Source organism: Triticum urartu, chromosome 6, assembly GCF_003073215.2.
Source record: "Triticum urartu cultivar G1812 chromosome 6, Tu2.1, whole genome shotgun sequence".
Lineage (NCBI taxonomy): Eukaryota > Viridiplantae > Streptophyta > Magnoliopsida > Poales > Poaceae > Triticum > Triticum urartu.
Window position 1 is genome coordinate 523,384,179 of NC_053027.1, and position 19,682 is coordinate 523,403,860.

General features: G+C 42.9%; 1 protein-coding gene and 1 long non-coding RNA gene across 8 annotated transcripts; both read right to left on the bottom strand.

Annotated features, from left to right (window-relative positions):
* Positions 1-9,367: 9,367 nt before the first annotated feature.
* On the bottom strand, positions 9,368-15,058 carry LOC125514839. Of its 7 annotated transcripts, XR_007286640.1 has the most exons (8): positions 14,463-15,058; positions 12,913-13,094; positions 12,719-12,810; positions 12,026-12,074; positions 11,641-11,913; positions 11,347-11,420; positions 10,436-10,519; positions 9,368-9,596 (listed from the first exon to the last, which is right to left on the bottom strand). It is a non-coding gene; the product is annotated as an uncharacterized LOC125514839 (long non-coding RNA). The 7 variants fall into 7 exon arrangements; XR_007286637.1 differs by having other exon boundaries at positions 11,347-11,913; positions 14,463-15,057; XR_007286639.1 differs by lacking the exon at positions 10,436-10,519 and having other exon boundaries at positions 14,463-15,056.
* Positions 15,059-17,098: 2,040 nt separating this feature from the next.
* On the bottom strand, positions 17,099-19,465 carry LOC125512637 (putative mannan endo-1,4-beta-mannosidase 9). Its single transcript, XM_048677735.1, has 4 exons — positions 18,970-19,465; positions 18,043-18,237; positions 17,552-17,880; positions 17,099-17,461 (listed from the first exon to the last, which is right to left on the bottom strand). Exons 1-4 carry the CDS (start codon positions 19,369-19,371, stop codon positions 17,110-17,112), a joined length of 1,278 nt encoding a protein of 425 aa, XP_048533692.1. The 5' UTR covers positions 19,372-19,465; the 3' UTR covers positions 17,099-17,109.
* Between the last annotated feature and the right edge of the window lie 217 nt (positions 19,466-19,682).

A 19,682-nucleotide genomic window follows, 5' to 3' on the forward strand; every position in this document is an offset into this window, starting at 1 on the left:
TTCATTTTGAGGTTATGCGTTAGAGACAGCTGCATTCACTTTAGATAGGGCACCATCTAAGTCCGTTGAGACGACGTCGTATGAACATTGGTTTGGCAAGAAACCAAAGTTGTCGTTTCTTAATGTTTGGGGCTGCGATGCTTAAGGCTTCAGCCGGAGAAGCTCAAACCCAAAGCGGACAAACACATCTTCATAGGATACCCAAAGGTAATAGTTGGGTATACCTTCTATCTCAGATCCGAGGGCAAATTGTTTGTCGCTAAGAACGGGTCCTTTCTCGAGAAGGAGTTTCTCTCGAAAGAATGAGTGGGAGGAAGATAGAACTTGATGAGGTTGTCGAACCTTTACTTCAACCAGAGAGTGATGCAACATAGAAAGATGTTTTCTGTGGCGCCTACGTCTGTTGAATAGGAAGTTAATGATAGTGATCATGAAGCTTCGGATCAAGTTGCTATCGAACCTCATAGGTCGACAAGGATATGTGCTACTCCTGAGTGGTACGGTAATCCTGTCTTAGATATCATGTATCATGTTGTTGGACAACAATGAACCTACAAGCTATGGAGAAGCGATGGTGAGCCCGTATTCCGACAAATGGTTAGAAGCCATGAAATCCGAGATAGGATCCATGTATCAGAACAAAGTATGGGCTTTGGTGGAGTTGCCCGATGATCGGCGAGCCATTGAGATAAATGGATCTTTAAGAAGAAGACGGACGTGGGCGGTAATGTTACCGTCTATGAAGCTCGGCTTGTGGGAAAGAGTCTTTTCACAAGTTCAAGGAGTTGACTACGATGAGAATTTCTCACCCGTAGCGATACTTAAGTCCGTCGGAATCATGTTAGCATTAGCTGTATTTTTCGATTATGAAATCTGACAGATGGATGTCAAAACGATTTTTTCATAAGAAAAAGTTGTATGTGATACAATAAAAGGTTTTGTCGATCCTAAGGATGCTAAAAGGTATGCTGGCTCCAACAATCCTTCTATGGACTAGAGCAAGCATCTCGGAGTCGGAATATATACTTTGATGGAGTGATCAAAGCTTTTAGGTTTATACAATGTTTGCTGGAAACTTGTATTTACAAGAAAGTGAGTCGGAGCACTACAACATTTCTGATAAGTATATGTGGATGACATATTGTTGATCCGAAATAATGTAGAATTTTTGGAAAGCATAAACGGTTGTTTTAAGAGTGATTTTCAAAGGAAGACCTGGATAAAGCTGCTTACATATTGGGCATCAAGATCTATAGAGATATATCAAGACGCCTGATGGTACTTTCAAAGAACGCACACCTTGACATGTTTTTGAAGGAGTTCAAAATAGATCAGTCAAAGAAGGGGTTCTTACCTGAGTTGTAAGGTGTGAAGTTGAGTAAGACTCAAAGCTTGACCACGACATAAGAAAGAGGAAGGACGAAGGTCGTCCCCTATGCTTTTGTCATAGGCTCTATACAGTATGCCATGCTGAGTACCGCACCTGATGTGTGCCTTGCCACATGTCTGGCAAGAGGGTACAAAGGTGATCTAGGAGTGGATCACCGGATAGCGGTCAAAAATTATCCTTAGAGGAATAAGGAAATGTTTCTCGGTTGTGGAGGTGATAAAGAGTTCGACGTAAAAAGTTACGTCGATGCAAGCTTAACACCTATCCGGATAGCTCTGAGTAGAGATACCGGATACGTATAATGGAGCAACAATTTGGAATAGCTCCAAGTGGAACGTGGTAGTAGCATCTACGATATAAAGTTTTGCGAAATACATAGGGATCTGAATATGGCAAGACCCGTTGACTACAACCTCTCTCAAGCATAACATGATCAAACCCAGAACTCATTGAGTATTAATCACATAGTGATGTGAACTAGATTAGTGACTCTAGTAAACTCTTTGGATGTTGGTCACATGGCGATGTGACCTGTGAGTGTTAATCACATGGCGATGTGAACTAGATTATTGACTCTAGTGCAAGTGGGAGACTGTTGGAAATATGCCCTAGAGGCAATAATAAATTAGTTATTATTATATCATATTTCATTGTTCATGATAATCATTTATTATCCATGCTAGAATTGTATTGATAGGAAACTCAGATACACGTGCGGATACATAGACAACACCATGTCCCTAGTAAGCCTCTAGTTGACTAGCTCGTTGATCAATAGATGGTTACGGTTTCCTGACCATGGACATTGGATGTCGTTGATAACGGGATCACATCATTAGGAGAATGATGTGATGGACAAGACCCAATCCTAAGCCTAATACAAAAGATCGTGTAGTTCGTATGCTAAAGCTTTTCTAATGTCAAGTATCATTTCCTTAGACCATGAGATTGTGCAACTCCCGGATATCGTAGGATGCTTTGGGTGTGCCAAATGTCACAACGTAACTGGGTGGCTATAAAGGTACACTACGGGTATCTCCGAAAGTGTCTGTTGGGTTGGCACGAATCGAGACTGGGATTTGTCACTCCGTGTAATGGAGAGGTATCTCTGGGCCCACTCGGTAGGACATCATCATAATGTGCACAATGTGAACAAGGAGTTGATCACGGGATGATGTGTTACGGAACAAGTAAAGAGACTTGCCGGTAACGAGATTGAACAAGGTATCGGGATACCGACGATCGAATCTCGGGCAAGTATCGTACCGATAGACAAAGGGAATTGTATACGGGATTGATTGAATCCTTGACATCGTGGTTCATCCGATGAGATCATCGCGGAGCATGTGGGAGCCAACATGGGTATCCAGATCCCGCTGTTGGTTATTGACCGGAGAGTTGTCTTGGCCATGTCTGCATGACTCCCGAACCCGTAGGGTATACACACTTAAGGTTCGATGACGCTAGGGTTTATAGGAAAAGTATGTACGCGGTTACCGAATGTTGTTCGGAGTCCCGGATGAGATCCCGGACGTCACGAGGAGTTCTGGAATGGCCCGAAGGTAAAGATTGATATATAGGAAGTATGGTTTTGGCCACCGAAAGTGTTCCGGGCATCACCAGTAGTGTACCGGGACCACCGGAGGGTCCCGGGGGTCCACCAGGTGGTGCCACCAGCCCCGGAGGCATACATGGGCCAATAGTGGGAAGGGACCAGCCCCTAGATGGGCTGGGGCGCCTCCCACCAAGGCCCAAGGCGCCTCCAAGAGGAGAAGGGGGCAAACCCTAGGGCATATGGGCCCTAAGGCCCACCCCAGGTGCGCCTCCCCCTCTTCCCCTTGTGGCCGCCACCCTAGATGGGATCTAGGGCTGCCGCACCCCTTGGGGTGGGAACCCTAGGTGGGGGCGCAGCCCTCCCTCTCCCCCCTATATATAGTGGAGGCAAAGGGGCAGCCCAACACACGAAGTTCTTCCCCTGTTGGCGCAGCCCTACCCCTCTCCCTCTTCGTCTCTCGTAGTGCTTGGCGAAGCCCTGCTGGAGTCCCGCGCTCCTCCACCACCACCACGCCGTCGTGCTGCTGCTGGACGGAGTCTTCCCCAACCTCTCCTTCTCCCTTTGCTGGATCAAGGCGTAGGAGACGTCATCGGGCTGCACGTGTGTTGAATACGGAGGTGCCGTTGTTCGGCGCTTAGATCGGAATCAACCGCGATCTGAATCGCTACGAGTACGACTCCTTCATCCGCATTCTTGTAACGCTTCCGCTTAGCGACCTACAAGGGTATGTAGATGCACTCTCCTTCCCCTCGTTGCTAGATTACTCCATAGATTGATCTTGGTGATGCGTAGAAAATTTTAAATTTCTGCTACGATCACCAACAGCAGTATGTTCATGATTTGTTTATAGTGGATTGCAGGACTGACAGAAACCTTATCACGGTGTTTGTTGAAGAGTCTCGTGATAAATCAATAAATGAGCAAATGGTTGCAATTTTAAGTTTTGTTGCTACCTTTGTAATAAACATTTTCAGATTTATCTTGTTATGTATTGTCACTTACTAATAAATATGTTTGTATCATTTAGGGATGTCAAATGTGGTGGGTATTCAAGAAAATGTTCATATACATGTATTTGGAAATTTTGTATATATTTTGAAATATGTTCAATCTTTACCAGAAAAAACGTTGCGCATGTACAAGAAAAATGCATATGTGTATTGAAAAAATAGACATGTGCTAGGCCGTCCCCCGCAACCGATGAGTGAATTACCACCGCCGCCGCCCGCTCTAGGTTTAGGCTTTGTTAAAAAGGGGATGGACGGAGTATGCGGAACATATAGAGGTGCAAGGGTCCTCTGGTCACTTAACTGACATGGTGGTCAAAATTGGTTTCATGTCTTACTCAAACAACCCGAAGCTTTATAAGAGATGAATATTATCTGGTTTGATTAGTTGAAGGACTGAGTTTTGCTGGCTTCGAAGTTGAGGGACGATTTTTAAATTCTTGTGGGAGTTCAGGGACGAAAAACATACTTATCCCAAAATTAAATTATGTTTGGAGTGTTTTCCACCACCGATGAACCTTTTTAATACATCAGGTATGTGCCCGTATGTTGCCACGGGACCAAATATTTTTTTAAACAATAAGATGACTATACAGGGCAAATCTTGATGCAAAAGAAATGGACAGAATAAAATAATGTTTCTGTCATTTCTTAAACTGGCAAAATAGGTATTTGCTTGTGATTAAACTGACTACATATAATATATTTAAACTGACTAAAATAATGTTTCTGTATTTTCTTAAACTGGCTAAATATAATATATTGATGGATCTTTACTTGTCTATACGAACCAAAAAAAATAGTCCTATGGATGGGAAACCAGGGATAAGCGATGGAGGGTGGGAGGTTGGATGAAGGAGTGGTGGAGAGAAAGTGAAAGAAATGTAACCTTACGTTTTTTAAGTAATAATATACGAAATATGTATTTGGCAACCCAAATATTTTTTTGCAAAACTGCCACATGACCTGAATGCCGTTCGTTTGAGATCGCACATCTGCGAGCAGCCTCTCCGTCTCGATACGCTCGACCGCACTGTGCCCCGAGATCTTTGAGGTCGTGCTTCGCGGCAACCTGCAATTCCCGCTGCGCGCCTTCGCCACTCCGCGCGTCGGCGGCCGTCTTCCCCGTCGGCGTCCGTCGTTGTGGTCCAGCCCTCCGTGGGGCACTGGTACATCCGCACGTCGTCGCTCTCCTGCCTCTGTCCTGTTACCTTATTCCCTCGTATGGCATAGGTCGAGTCGGCCAATAGGGATGTCGTCGAGTCAGGCAGGCCCGTACGGGGCACATGTGCGGGATGTGCAACTGCACAGGGCCCCCTAAAAGATGGGGCCCCCAAAATATTTTTTACTGCAGGTATCCATTAATTAATGAAGAAATTAGCCAACAAAGACAGAGCACTACAGGGAGTATTTACTCCTTGAGAGTCGGGTCAGGTCTTTTGTTCTTCTCTCCATTAATTACTTCGTGGGGAACGCATGTTTTTCCAGTATTTTCTTTGGGAAACGCTCCCAGTCACACGTCTGATACGAGAAAAACCTCAGACCAATCGTGGGCCGTTCATTCCTTTTCCATCCCGCGGTCATTATCTCTCAGAAAAGTTTTGTTCAAACTTCAAAGCACCCCCGTATATCTCTCTCAAATCTCTCGGCCCTAATTAATCGGCCTGCTTCCAACCCACGTCGAGCTCCCGATTCCATCGCGTCGCCCCTGATCTATGTGCCATCGCCACCCAGATCGGATGCACGCGCCCACTCCTCCATGCGGCCACCATTACATCTCACCAGCGCGTCTCCCCTCAGCAGGCTGCCGGCAGGATCGCCCGGCGGCTAGAGTACCAGCAGCTGCAGTAGGCACCGAGTTGGACACGGTTGCAACAGCTCAGCCGCATGGTGTGCGAGCACAGCTTGGCACCGGCGGCACTATGTGCGGTAGACTTCACCTACTATTTGCATGCGTCCTCAATCTGCATGCCCTAGGTTCAGTTTTTTTGCATTATGTACGTACAATGCTGCAAACATAGCATGCTACTAGAGCGTACTTTTTTTTACTCAAATCATTGTCTGACGATAACATGGTTTATCCCAGATCAAGTTGATGTAGGGACACAAAATTCTCTTTTTATGCTGGATGATAGTTATCACAAATTTCAGCACCTACATGCACCTTTGCGGCAAGGATGTTAATTTTCGTTTTTAGATTTCTATGCTTCCATTAGGTCTCACATGTGTGGTGATTTCACCGGAGATTCGGTGCTTCATATATACTATATAATACGTGCTTCTTATGTGTAGACGAATTGGCACTACAATAATGCTTCTCAAGTTCGGCATCTTCCGGTTGTAACCACTGCCTCTTCTGTTGTGTTGAATTGCATGAATATGATGCTTCCAAATATCAATGATGCATAGTATGTTTCATACATGTGCTTCTTCGCTGCATAGAGTTTGTGGCATTTCAACCATGCTGGAGGACGTCAGGCGCGCAAGGTCTCCACGGCCTTTCTCTGCAACCACAGTCCATCTTCCTCATCATGGTGCCCCATCGACGACCATCCATGGTACCCTTCACCAGCGGCAAAGAGCACTCCGTGGGGAGCCCATACTGCATGTGCCTCCTCAATGTCGTCTTCGCTGCTCGTGGCCGCCATTTCCACGTCGCAGCCACCTACACGACAGCCCCTATGTTTTATCGCGGTCCGTCTGGAGTATCCCTCGCGCATGTGCCGTCGCCATCAAGGTGGACCATGGTGGCAGTGTGGCGACATGAAGGAAACCCCTTGACCATTCTTTGTATACAGAAGCAAATGCTGATATCACAGGAAGCAAATACTATTTCTGTTGGAAGCATTGTTTTGTTAGAACAAACAATCGACAGTGTTTATTTGATATCAATATGAACTTAGGAAGCATTGTAGTATCGGCAACTTGAAAGAAGCAAGAAGTTGTGGCGCGTCTGAAACATGTTGTATGAACAGACGAAGTACAAAAACTAACTTATATATGTTTGGTTATAAGCAAATCAGTATTATGATGGAAACACTTTTGTAATGGATGGAAGCAAACTTTTCTTGAGTTGGAAACATAATAAAAAAATATGGGACTCAAATTTTTTCCATGTTAAAAAAGCCTCGGAAGCAAATTTTTGTTACATGGAAGCAAGGTTCCTTGACACAATTTTTTGCTAGATTGCATTAGAAGAAGTTGTGTCGTTAGTGGAAGCAAATTTTTGGTGTGTTGGATACAAAAATAAAGTCACACTGGTTACAAGTTTTCATTACATCAGAGCAATCTTCTATGTCTAAATAGCTAGCCCCCACTAAAATATTTCTCTCAACATACAAGTATGCCACCTCATCATTCAACATGCATAAGAAAAGGTCCACCTCAACATGCAACTATGCATATTAAAAATCCACTACAACATGCATGCATGTAAAATTCCATTTTATTATGCTATTTATATTTAATTCTTATATACTTTCAGAAACTATTGTTTCAAGAATTCATATTCCATATAATCAAAATCTCATTGAAATATTGCAAACATTCCCGCAACAACGTGCGGGGCATCATCTAGTTACAAAAAATACTAGCATCCAAAAATCATAGAATATTTCTTTCAAAAATAAGAAAGTATTTTCTTTCGACATGAAAAAGTATGAAATTTTACTAGTATCAGATGAGACATCCTTGCTTTTTTTCTTGACTGAACGATGGAAGCAGAAGCATCATAGGCAACTTGATTATGAGGGCATGTACAATGGTTCTATCTTAGCAATGCCACGTAGGATAAATGATGAGGTGGAGGGGAGAGAAATCATAAGAAAAGGCTTGTCTTCTCTTATTTAAGATAAGACAAGAGATGATCTCTTAGCACAATATGTCTCACCATATTTTTAGGATTAAAGATAAGGCTAAGAAATGACTCATTATAGACATGTTTTTTATCATCTCTAAATTATATGCAAAACTTAAGATAAAACTATCTTATCAACCATTGTACATGCCCTGAGAAGCGAGGCTCGTACAAATTAACTGGCTACTAATACGGGAGCGGTTACAGGAAGCACCGTAATAAAAGGAGGACGTTCCCAAATCTAGCGTCCTTTCCGCACATGATCTAACGGCCTGTGTGCTTCTAATCCAACAGCCACGGGCTGGTCTGGTGGAACGCTAGGGATCAGTAGTCTGATCCCTAGTGGTTCCCATTTTCTTTTGGTCTTTCCAATTGCAGCATTGATGGAGCATTTGACGACACAGTCGAAATACTGCCATCTGTATTTAAAACTAGTGATTTCATTTGCTGTGAAAATATAAGACTAATTATAGGTAAATTATGTATGAAGGAAAATATCTCATTCAAAATCTACTATTTTAATATATTCCATATTTGCATTATTTATGAACACATAATACACATGTACACTGGACCATAGCAGTTGCAACAATTAAAATTGGACATATAACATCTCTTAGAAAGTAAACAAAATAAATAATCTCCAATTTAGTACATATGTCTAGTAACAAAAAATAAACATGTGGATGTGGATTTTTTTTCTGATTTGTTACAATAGAACTTCAACAACCAAAGGATTGCAGTCTTTTTTCGTGGTTTCATTTTATTGAAAATGGAATAAAGAGGATTTTTTTAATAAACTGTGCTTGAATATTTTAATTCAGATAAATTTGAAAATTTGCTTGTTCCAACTAAAATACATATTAGAAGAGATTAATTCATAAATTTGCATTTTTGCAACATATAGTTTTTTTTGCAACACATAGTTCTTGGAAAAAGTATGTTGCGCATATGGTATATCTTAAAAACATCTTACCGTATATTTTTAAAATTACTGGGGCCTGAACTTTGATTTTGCACCGGGCCCCCAAATTCTCAAGTATGGCCCTGGAGTCAGGACGAGCTCTTCACCCGTTCCCGTTTGCTCCTGCCCCTGCGGCCAGGCGGTTCCCTTCGTGGGCGGCAGGGAATCGATCCAGCAGAGTCGGGTTCCTGCTTCGTCGGGTGGGATAGGGGAGGGGTTCCCGGCTGATTTGGCCTAGCAGTAACTAGTAAACTTGCACGTGCAACGCACGTATCTGCTAATGCTCTTTTCAAAGATACATCCACTCTCAATCAAATACACCTTGTGTGTATGTCTCATACTACCGTATACTTATAGTTGTTGATGGTAGTATAAGATGACACACAAAAAAACAGCCAAGGTAACATTCATCATATAGGCCCGAAATGTTTTCAGGCCCTTACATCATATAGGTTCAAAGTTGTTTTATGTCATTTTTTCATAAAATTTTTCATAACTTATCTCCACATAAATAGAGGTCATTAGTGGTACTTTCAAAGACTCAACATTTTGGTTTATCACAAACTACATAAAATAGATATGTGTGAACACCATGTATTTTGGGATCAATGTTGCAACTTGCAAATTATACTTTTTCTCCCCAAGAGAATTTACAAAGTATGCATCAATGTTTGATTCTGCAATGTCAGATGCCAAGAAAGCATTCGTACATTTTCAAAGCAATATTATTTCCAATCAAACATCATGCACATTGCCTGACTTCTTTTACCCTGGAGATGAATTCAACCAGATAATCTTATAGACCATCCATCACATTGTTTTGCCTGCAATTCCAGTATGTACAAGTACAACACCATTCAATAGGGTGCACATGCACAGAAAAAGAAGTAAAAGAGACAAGTTGGGAGTTGTACATTACTAACTGAAAATGATCTTTTATCCATTTTCTTAAAAGATTCCTTTATTGTTGTTTCTTCTTGGTAAGTAAAAGTAAGTAGGAAGACAAGATTGTGGTAGAAGGTTTTCTTGTTCTCTCTCCCTGTGAACTGTAGGAGTGATAAAATGGTTTCTTTTTCCTTTAAGCAGTAAAATTTTACTTGAGCACACAAGCAAAAATATTTTAATTTAGAATATATAAATAATGATACTGTTTGCTTTGGGGAAAAAGATTGTGAAGTGTTGGCTGAGGCGCGGTCTGTACTTCATTTCTATGGTTCCACGAATGATAGAAGCAAAAATCTCTCATTAATTGATGGTCGGACTTCTTAGATTCAGGTAAGCCGAAAAATCAAAAAACAATCAAGAGAACACAGTATTTACTATTTTGCGGGAAAAAAAGAACATCAATCTTGTTCACATTTAATGAGAGCAATCTCCAGTTCTGCTCTCTAAGTGCTTAAAAGGCAGTGAGACATGTGTGAATGAAAAATATATATACATAGTAGATATGAACTTTAACCGTTGGCTATGTTTGTTCACTTATATGATCACAATAAGTAAACGTATATTGTTGTCCATAAATAAAGCAAAACATATCATGTCTCGAAGTATATGCTAATTATGAAATAAATGTCAATCATGTAATCAGATATGATAATGACACAAGCGAACATAAATGGAATGACATGGCATGAAATCTCTAGCCATGTTTTCTTTTTAATACCCAGAAGAAGAATTTGGCTGGTCTCTTTCAATTGCACCTCCAACTTTGTTCAGTGACAGCGATGTGGAGTTTGGACAAGATTCACTGGGAGCATAAGAGAAGTCATGAAGAAATTATTTTTACCTATGCAATAGTTCAAACATGCTCCTATTGATCAGTACTAAGATGAAGCCCTACTATTTGGCGTTGCTACCTAAAAGGACACATAAAATGATCATCGAGAACATTGTATTGATCCTTCTATTTTCTGGAATGACATCAAGAATTAACTTCCTGGAATGGTATGACAGCTCTAGTACTTAGGAATCTATTATCCTTTCATTTTATAGGCATATATTCTATCAGGTACAACCTGATCCTTCTGTTTTCTGTTCAAGAAAAGTGAACTCCAGTATGAATCTGATTTATCATCTTCTAATAGTAAAAGTGAATTTTCAACAAGCAGTATAAAAGCAAGCATGACTAGAAGTTATTTTCAAAAAAGCATGACCAGAAAAATAGGAACCACAAACTACCTCAGAAAGATTCTTTTAAATTTAAATATTTTTAGCGCACGCTGACCTGCAACTCTCAGTAAGCTTGTGCCAATTTATTTTCTAGGTGACGATCCAAAAATGTTTCCATATCCAAAGAAATACTGGAAACATATTTTTGTTGTTAGATCCACAAAAGAGGTTTTCTGTGTCACAAGCCCTCCATCCAACTATCACTGTGAAGTGAAATAGTTGATGTACATGCTTTTTTGAACTTTAAAAATTCCATGGTTTACAAAAAGATAGGATGATAAGTCAATTGATGACCAGAAAATGCTTAGAAAACACTAAGAAAACATGCATTTCAGATAACAGTAAATGTTGATTTTCTTTCTAAGACTACAGATAACACTATTACTGTATCAGGGAGAAATTTACCGCAGACTTGTCTCTTTCCGATGGTGCCTCCAACATCTTTATATAAAACTGTAGTGGGGCTTGCACCAGATTTCCTGGGAGCAAAAGAGAAGTGAAAATAAATGTTTTATAGAGGTCAATAGCTGGCCCAACAATAACTTTGAAAAGGAAATTAATCAAAGTCACTTCAATAAGATTTGATCTGTTTGTACACACAGACACAAGAAACCTTGCAAATTGCAGTACAACCATAATACTTTTCTCTAATATTAATATCATTTATGATCTCCAAAAATTGCCAAAAAGGAAACCTACATGTATATCTTCATAACATAAAAAGGAGATATGGGGGCAATGATCATGGTGCCCAGCTGCAACGTATCTGCAATGTTGTCCCTGTCCATCTATAATCTCTAAGAAATTTCCAAAGGTAACTATTGTAAAATATACCCAGCAAGCTACATGCGTAATATCACTTGAATTAAAACAAATGATAACACAATATTCAGATGGATAAAATCACTTAACCCGTTGGATAAAGAATGTTGCTGTCTGAGCGCGTGGAAAGTCCAGGACCTGTTGGAATAACTGAAAACCAAGCCCCAACAAAACCAGATTACATACACCAATTCAAGTAACATAATAAATCACTCGCATTATAAATCCCCGAAATCTGGGTGTGTACAGGTCCAGATATTACCTAATAAATGATTGCACGTGGTAGTGGAATCCAGTGTTCCAAAGAAACACTGCAAAGGGGTCATGATTTTTTTCAGATTTTTTTGAAACTGAAAAAAAAACGAATTTTGATTTTTTTTTTTCTTCAAAAAAAGTCCTCCATGGAGGCCGAGAGCCAAACATCCGTTCTCATATATTCATGTACAATATAATAGTTTCAAACATGCAAGATATATCAAAAGTTGTATTAAACTGCATGATGAGTGCGGTGCCGGGAAGGGGGATCCGAAAACAATTTCCCTTTATTTACAGAATCACAAAATAATGACCAAAAGAGAGTGGAAAGCATCGAACATTGGGTACTATTTTCTCAAATCAGGTTCTACCAAGGGAACATCAGATTGCACCTACTTTGTGGTTCTGCATATGTTGCATGTGTCCATGGACTGAAAGCAGAAGATGCAAATAAACAGAACTAACAGGAACTAAACATATTGTGACATGTAACACCGTATACAATATTAAATTCCTTTTGTTTTCATTGAGGTAAACTCAACATATCAAATTATTTTTCTTTTCAATGCAGTAAAGCAGTTGGCTTTGATGCTCCAAGAACACTATTTAGTAAAATAGCAGTAGAGAGACATAATAGTAAATCTCGACAGATATGAGAGAAACTGCGCAATGAGGGAGCAAAGCGAAGATGGGACTGAACCTGGGAGCCCGATTCGATCATTATAGAGGGCTTGTCACCCTTGATGCCTCCAGGAGCAGTGCGAAGAGGTTCCGCCCGCCCGCCACCATATACTGCACAGGCACACACAAAACAAAAAAACATCTTCAGCCAATTCCTGGAAAGGAAGAAGGAATGGGAAAAGCCGAAAAGGAGTGCAGGTGCGGACTGCGGACCTTGTCATGGCCAGCGAGGGACATCTTCTCCCTGTTGAAGACGGCGACGTCAAAGTCGAGCGTGCAACCCTCCGCCATGCAGCCGCCACGGCACCATTAGCATACAAAATAATCTACATCACCGGCCATAGTCTCGTCAGGATTCTAGCATCGATGTTGCATTTTTCCAAGCAATTTATGACCTGGAAAAAATCACGTTGTTCATATTATATACAACGAAAAATTAGATTCTAGCATCCATGTTATGCATTTCAGTACTAAATAAATAACAAAGTCTCTTTTTTCATATCTTAGCTCCCATATGCTTCTCTACAAACGCTTGGTACGGATTTTCTGCCCAGGTAGTGTTTGAAAACAAAGGCGGCTCTTCGCTCAAAAGGTAATAAAGTTTCAAGCATCCTAAATGTCATGAGAACAACAGAGATATCATCCTGCTTGACTTGATAAAAACATGTAAACTGAAAAACTGAGAATAATTTAATGGGGCACTAATTAGTTTAAGAAAACTTTCAAAAAGGGAACATACATATTCCATACTACTAAGGCATAGTATGAAAGTGTCTTCATGCTCACCTTAGGTAATAGATTGGTTAATTTTGTTGTTTCCTTAAACTAAGAAACCTTCAGGAAAATTCTGGCTTCTTTATTACATTTCTCTTTACACAAAACTAACAAGTGTTGTTGATTCGCTGGTCTGCACAAAGATTATAAGCATGCTCCCTAGCAACTATTTTAAAACCTGAACGCGATTAGAATCCTGAATTTGGATAGAAAATATATAATTGATAAACAAAAGGAAATGTGTGCTCCAGCCACTGATGGTGAATACAAAGATATAATCTCAAAGCATGTATGTAAATAAACTCATCTCCTAAAGTCTGGCGATATAATCATGGGATTCAATCAGAGAATCTCAGACGAAGGATTTCACCACCTTAGTCAGCATTACTTCTATACTAAAATTTTAGTTCATACTCCCTCCACCCCACAATATAAGATTATTTTTCAAGCTATGGGACGGAGGGAGTAGAAAAATTCCCTAACTCCAAATCGTCTCACAAAGAAGAAAGAAGAAAGACAAAATTACTTATGTACAGCGCCACAACCTATAGTGAGAAATGAATAGGACTTCACACTTATATTTTCATTGTTGGGTTAAGGTATGCAAGAACGAAGCATCTAGTTTGTATTCGAACAAAATACCAGAGATGTTTTTCATAAAATTCAATTGTCTTTTGCAACATCATAAAATCGTAGCTAAATTCATAAAGTGCTCAAAAACAACCACTAACTCATCTCCTAGAGCTTGATTTCCTAACACAACTGAATAACTCAATATGTAAACTTACATCTAGAAGCATATCGTGTGCATCCACTAATTCATGCACAAGCCCAATTGAGAAAAGTGTAAATAATCTCTCATCAGGCAGATAGACAAAACAAATGTCGCCTCATATCGGAATACATATGGCAGTTGTGTTCGCAAAGCAGTCATGGATGTAGTTCTGGCCAATCTACTACTGCAAGCCCCCGGTCCAAAGCACCCTTACCTTGTCAGCAAGCGCGGGGCATGACCGTTGCGGAGCAGGCACATCAGCACATGCTCGTTGGAAGCTACCAGAGCTGGCGGGTAGCCCCACATCGTCTGCGGCGGTGTTGGCTTTCCCGGCTTCATGGAGGAACGACGACGGAGACCCTAGCTCGCATTCGTGGTGCAGCGGAGGAGAGCAGCAGGCGGTGACAACAGCCCATGCTCGCGTCCATCACGGAGCGCCCGCTGGCACGACCCCTCCCGCGATATTGCCCCCAAGCTGCGGCGGAATGGCGACGAAGGGCGCGGCGGGGCGGCTCCGGCGGCTGGGGAGGCGGCGACCCGCGGCGGGGGCGGCTCCCGCGGCTAGGGAGGCGGCAACCCACGGCGGTGGCGAGCTCCGGCGGCTGGGGAAGATACGACCCGCGGCGGGGGCGGGCTCCCGCGGCTGGGGAGGCGGCGACCCGCGGCAGGGGCAGGATCCCGGCGACCTGCGGCGGCTTCCCGTGGCTCCGGCGGTGCGAGGCAGCGGTGAGCGCGGCTGCGGGAGGCGAACGGCGCAGGAGGAGGAGGAGGTCGTGCGGGAGGATAAGAAGGTCATGCGGGCGGTTTTCTTTCTTTTTTACTGCGGGGCAGATTAGCGATCGATGATTGTGGCTTGATCCGTGGTTTGCAGTGTTAAACACAAAAGAATTAAGGGCCATTAGATTTTGATGATGGATGGATGTGATTGTTTGGATCTGCCCCTCTCTTCCTTTTATAGTGGTAGTAGACTAGCGCCGATCAAATCGATTGGTTGATGAATGAAGTCCCTGATGCTGTGCTCGCTCAACTGGGCTGCGATCCTAGGCCCGTCCGCGTCACTCACCGTGAGTTGTTTGCTTGTTCATGGTTGCTTTCGTGATGCTGGAGTTCAGTTAATCAATAGAATTGGACACAAAATGATGGGCAGAAGCAGCGGTGGTGCCGGAGTTTATTACTTCATTTAGTCGGTAGAACTAGTGCTAGTTTTTTCGTGATCCTGCAGAGACGTCTCTCGTGAAGCTGGAACTGCAGCAGCTATGGCCTCAGTGCATGAATGTGTTTGTTTCTGAACTTATGTAGTAGCGCTTGTAGATACAGTCTGGTTCATTTCTCGTTGAAGCTAAAGAGAGGGTCAGTACTAGTACTTAGTACTTTGTACGCAGACTTTGTTAGAAAGAAAATGGAGCAAAAATATCTGCATGTTTGTGTACACTGCATCTTGCTTTAGTTTAACTCATCATCAATTTTGTGTGCTTCCATAACACTTACAAATGGCTGCACAACCAATCTGAGCGACCAACATGTTATATTTCTGCAAAAATTTCCACCTAGATTGATGTTAATAACGGACCACAGACCCTATAACTTATGTACAAATATCGTGGTAATTTTTGCGGGTTGGAAAAAAAGTTATTAAAAAATATACCCTCCAGTAGCTTATGTGAAAAATAACATGACAATATACAAATCGTAGATCTGATAACTTTCGTATAAACACCACGATAACTTTGACGAAAGAAAAAAAGTTGTTGAAAAACATACCCTCAATAACTTTTGTGAAAATAACATGGTAATATAAGAACCACATACTCGATAACTTACATACAAACATCGCGGTATGACCAAGGGAAGAAAAATTGTTGAAAAATATACCCCCGATAACTTATGTGAAAATAGCAAGGTGATATATGAACCGCACACCCGATAACTTGCCGCACTAACTATGATCAAGGGAATTTTTTTGCTGAAAAACATACCCCAGGTAACTCTTTGTGAAAATAGCACGGTAATATACTAACCGCATACCCGATAGTTTACGTACAAACACCACGGGAACTTAGACCAACGGCGGAAAAAAATATTGGAAAACGTATCCCCGAGAACTTATATGAAAATATCATGGTAAGAGCACATATCCGATAGCTTACGTATAAACACCGCGGTAACTTTAACCAAGAAGAGAAAAAAGATGTTGAAAAACATACCTCGGTAACTTGTGTGAAAATAACACGGTAAGTTGCATACCACATGCGTGGTAACTTATGTAGCCGAGGCGCGGTAACTTCTGACCCGAAAAAAGTTGTCGAAACATACCAATATGGGATCTATTTTCGAAGATCTCGTCGTGACAAATCTTTTTTGTGAGAACGGTTTTGTATTAGACCGGCGGTTTGAGCTACAAAACATTTTGAATTTTCAGAAATAGGAGAGTTCGGATGACATCAGCTTTTGTCCTTGAATACATGCATGTAATTAGAGAAAAGAATGCACATGAAATGAGTGTGATTCATCCTAATGCAATCATGCATGTAATTAAAAGGAAGGAAAAAGTTGTGTGGTAGTTTTATCTATATGGCACCCGTGTGCCAAGTATTGCGGTCCACATAAATATATATAAGTAGAGAAGAGATAAAAGATGGGTCCTTTTAGAAAACCTTTAATCTTTAGTAATATGTTATAATGGGGACCTCATTCCTTGGTATGCCACTACATATGTTAGCCTTATTTGTGAGCAATCTTGACCTAATTAGACGATTGCAACTATCCTAACACGACTCGTGGGTCCTTGCTTCCTGCAGGCTGTTCCCCCAACGCGCGGGCGAGGCGGAACGCACCCGTGGATGCATCTACTCAAGCTAGACTCACGGCGTGATTCTGCCGATCCTAGCGTACTCCTGGGAGACGATGGCGGCGGTGGTGAAGCTGCGCTCAAGCACGACGGCGTAGCGGTCGGTCCAGCTCTCCATCCCGGGCGCCAAGACCTGCCAGAAGAGGCCCCCAGCGCACGGCCCGCCCCTCTTCGCAGACGCGTAGATGGCGTCGTACACCATGCGGAAGTAGTCGTCCCGCGCCGTCACCGCGTTGCCGACGGAGTTCCATCCAAACTCAGCCACCACCAGCGGCTTCCGCAGCGCCTTTGCCGTGTCCTCGATGTGCGATGCCATCCACTTCTTCCAGAACTCCACCTGCTGCTCCCCGGTCGAACCCGGCAGCCTGACACACACAAGCCACACGCACGGTCAACACAAATCCATCGGTTATCAGAGCTGAGAGGAAATTTGGGTGTGGCTATCGTTTGCTTACCACACGTCGGGGTAGTAGTGGATGGTGGCGAAGTCGACGGTGGGGATGCGGTTGTTCCCGATGAAGTCGGTGCCGGCGGAGTCTCCGCCAGGGTTGAACCGCTTGCGCTCCGGCGTGGATTCGCCGTAAAACCCCTCGAGGCCGACCTCCACCATGTGCTTGTCATCGATGGACTTGACGTAGGAGGACATGAGCGCCACCCAGGCCTGCATGGTCTTCCCGGAGGGGTCGGTCGGGACGCGGGGCTCGTTCATCAGCTCCCATGCAAAGATGGTGGGCTCGTCCTTGTACGCCACCCCCGTGAAGCTGTTGATCCTCGTCAGCACCCTCTGTTCCACACACACAAAACACACAAATGATACGACCTATATACATACGGTGCATACACAAGATGCTAATCATGATCGAGGTTTAACGTCACGGCAGTGGAACATGCAGTGCATGCGATCAGTTTATTTTAGGGGAGTGCCTTCAAGGACGGACGGCCGGACCTTGACGTGCTCCTTGTAGAACTGCTGGGTGAGGGCGTCCCTGAAGAAGTCATCGTCGGAGCCCAGGTTGTGGCCCTGGTCTTTGGCCCACTGCACATACTGTCTCTTCCCGCCAAAGTCACCCCAGTTGTTCACCAGGCTCAGGATCAAGTAGAGCCCTCGCTTCTTCGCTTCGGCGATCACAAAGTCTAGTCCCTGCATATATACCGTCAGAGAAAGTATATGAAAGAGATTAATTACATATGTTTTTCGAGATATTTTTTCAAACCACGGATGTTTTGAAGATGTTTCTCTCAGCATGTAAACATGTCATCTTAATGTTAGTATTTGTCATCATGAATTGGTGCAGTTTCGTATCAGATAAATTTACATCCACATCTAATGTCCATGTAATTAAACAGGTCCATCTTATATGTTAGGAAACTTTTTACCACAAAGGTATGAAATGGAAAAAATTTAATGGACATCAATGATGAGACAAAAAATGTTGTTTAATTAGCAATACCATTTAATTTAGGGGAATGCTAAAAATCTGATTTTTGGCAAATCCCAACAAACGCTCTGCTCCACAATTGTCATGCAGAAACAAAAAAATTGCCATGTTAGTTGTTGTATAGGGATTTTCCATGTTCTAAAGTGAAAATTGTCATGTGGTATAAAAGATTGACACAAAAACGCTGCAGGAGGGTATTTGCCATGCGTTGGATCAAGATCCGACGTACCTGAAGGCGTTAGATTTTGACGTAAAAATCTGACGTCGGATATGTATCTTAATTTAAACATTTTTTGAGGGAAATATCTTAATTTAAACATTGTGGTGATTATTCCGTCAAAAAAAGGAGCATGCGGTTATTTTTTTGACAACATGTTGGTATATATTGGTTAACAAGATTAGCGAGAGTCCATCTATCTAACAGTAGTACGTACCACGAACACGTCCTCGCTGTACACGCCGGGGGTGGTCTGCAGCGGACGGTTGCTGCCGCCATCGCTGAAGGCCCACGTCCTGATGACCGTCGCGCCGACGTGGGACGCCTGGTCAAGCGTGGCGAGCACCTTGCTCCGGTCGCCGGGGTTGGACGCCATGTACATGAGCCAGTAGGCGTTGAAGCCGTTCGGGTAGAACGGCCGGCCGCCCACCGTGAACCGCGCCCCGTCCGCCCTCGCGAACCCGCCGACCTTCGCCTCTACTCCGCCGTTGCTGGGAGCCGGCGCCGCAGCGCTTGGTGCGGCGGCGTGGTGGACGCTCGGCCGGCGCGCCCCGGCCGCGAGCGCCAGGACGGCCAGGCACGACACGACCATCAGCCGCCGGGCGTTGCTGGTGCCCATGCCTACGTATGTATGTGTGTGTATGTATGTGAAGCTAAAGCTGCTATGGCTACGACGTGGAGATGATCAGCTGTAGGGTGCAATATATCTTCGCTGCGAATGATATCCTGTGCATGGAGACGAGTGCTAGCTCGCGTTATATAGGCGAAGGCGCCCGCATGGCGACACGAAACGGGCAGGGCGCGAGGGATACGGCATTCACGGCATTAGTTTAGCATACGGCATTCACGGCATGAAATAATTGTAATTAAGCTGAGCTTAGCATATCGCCGGCATGCCTGGCATGAGATAATTATTATCAGCTTTTTTTT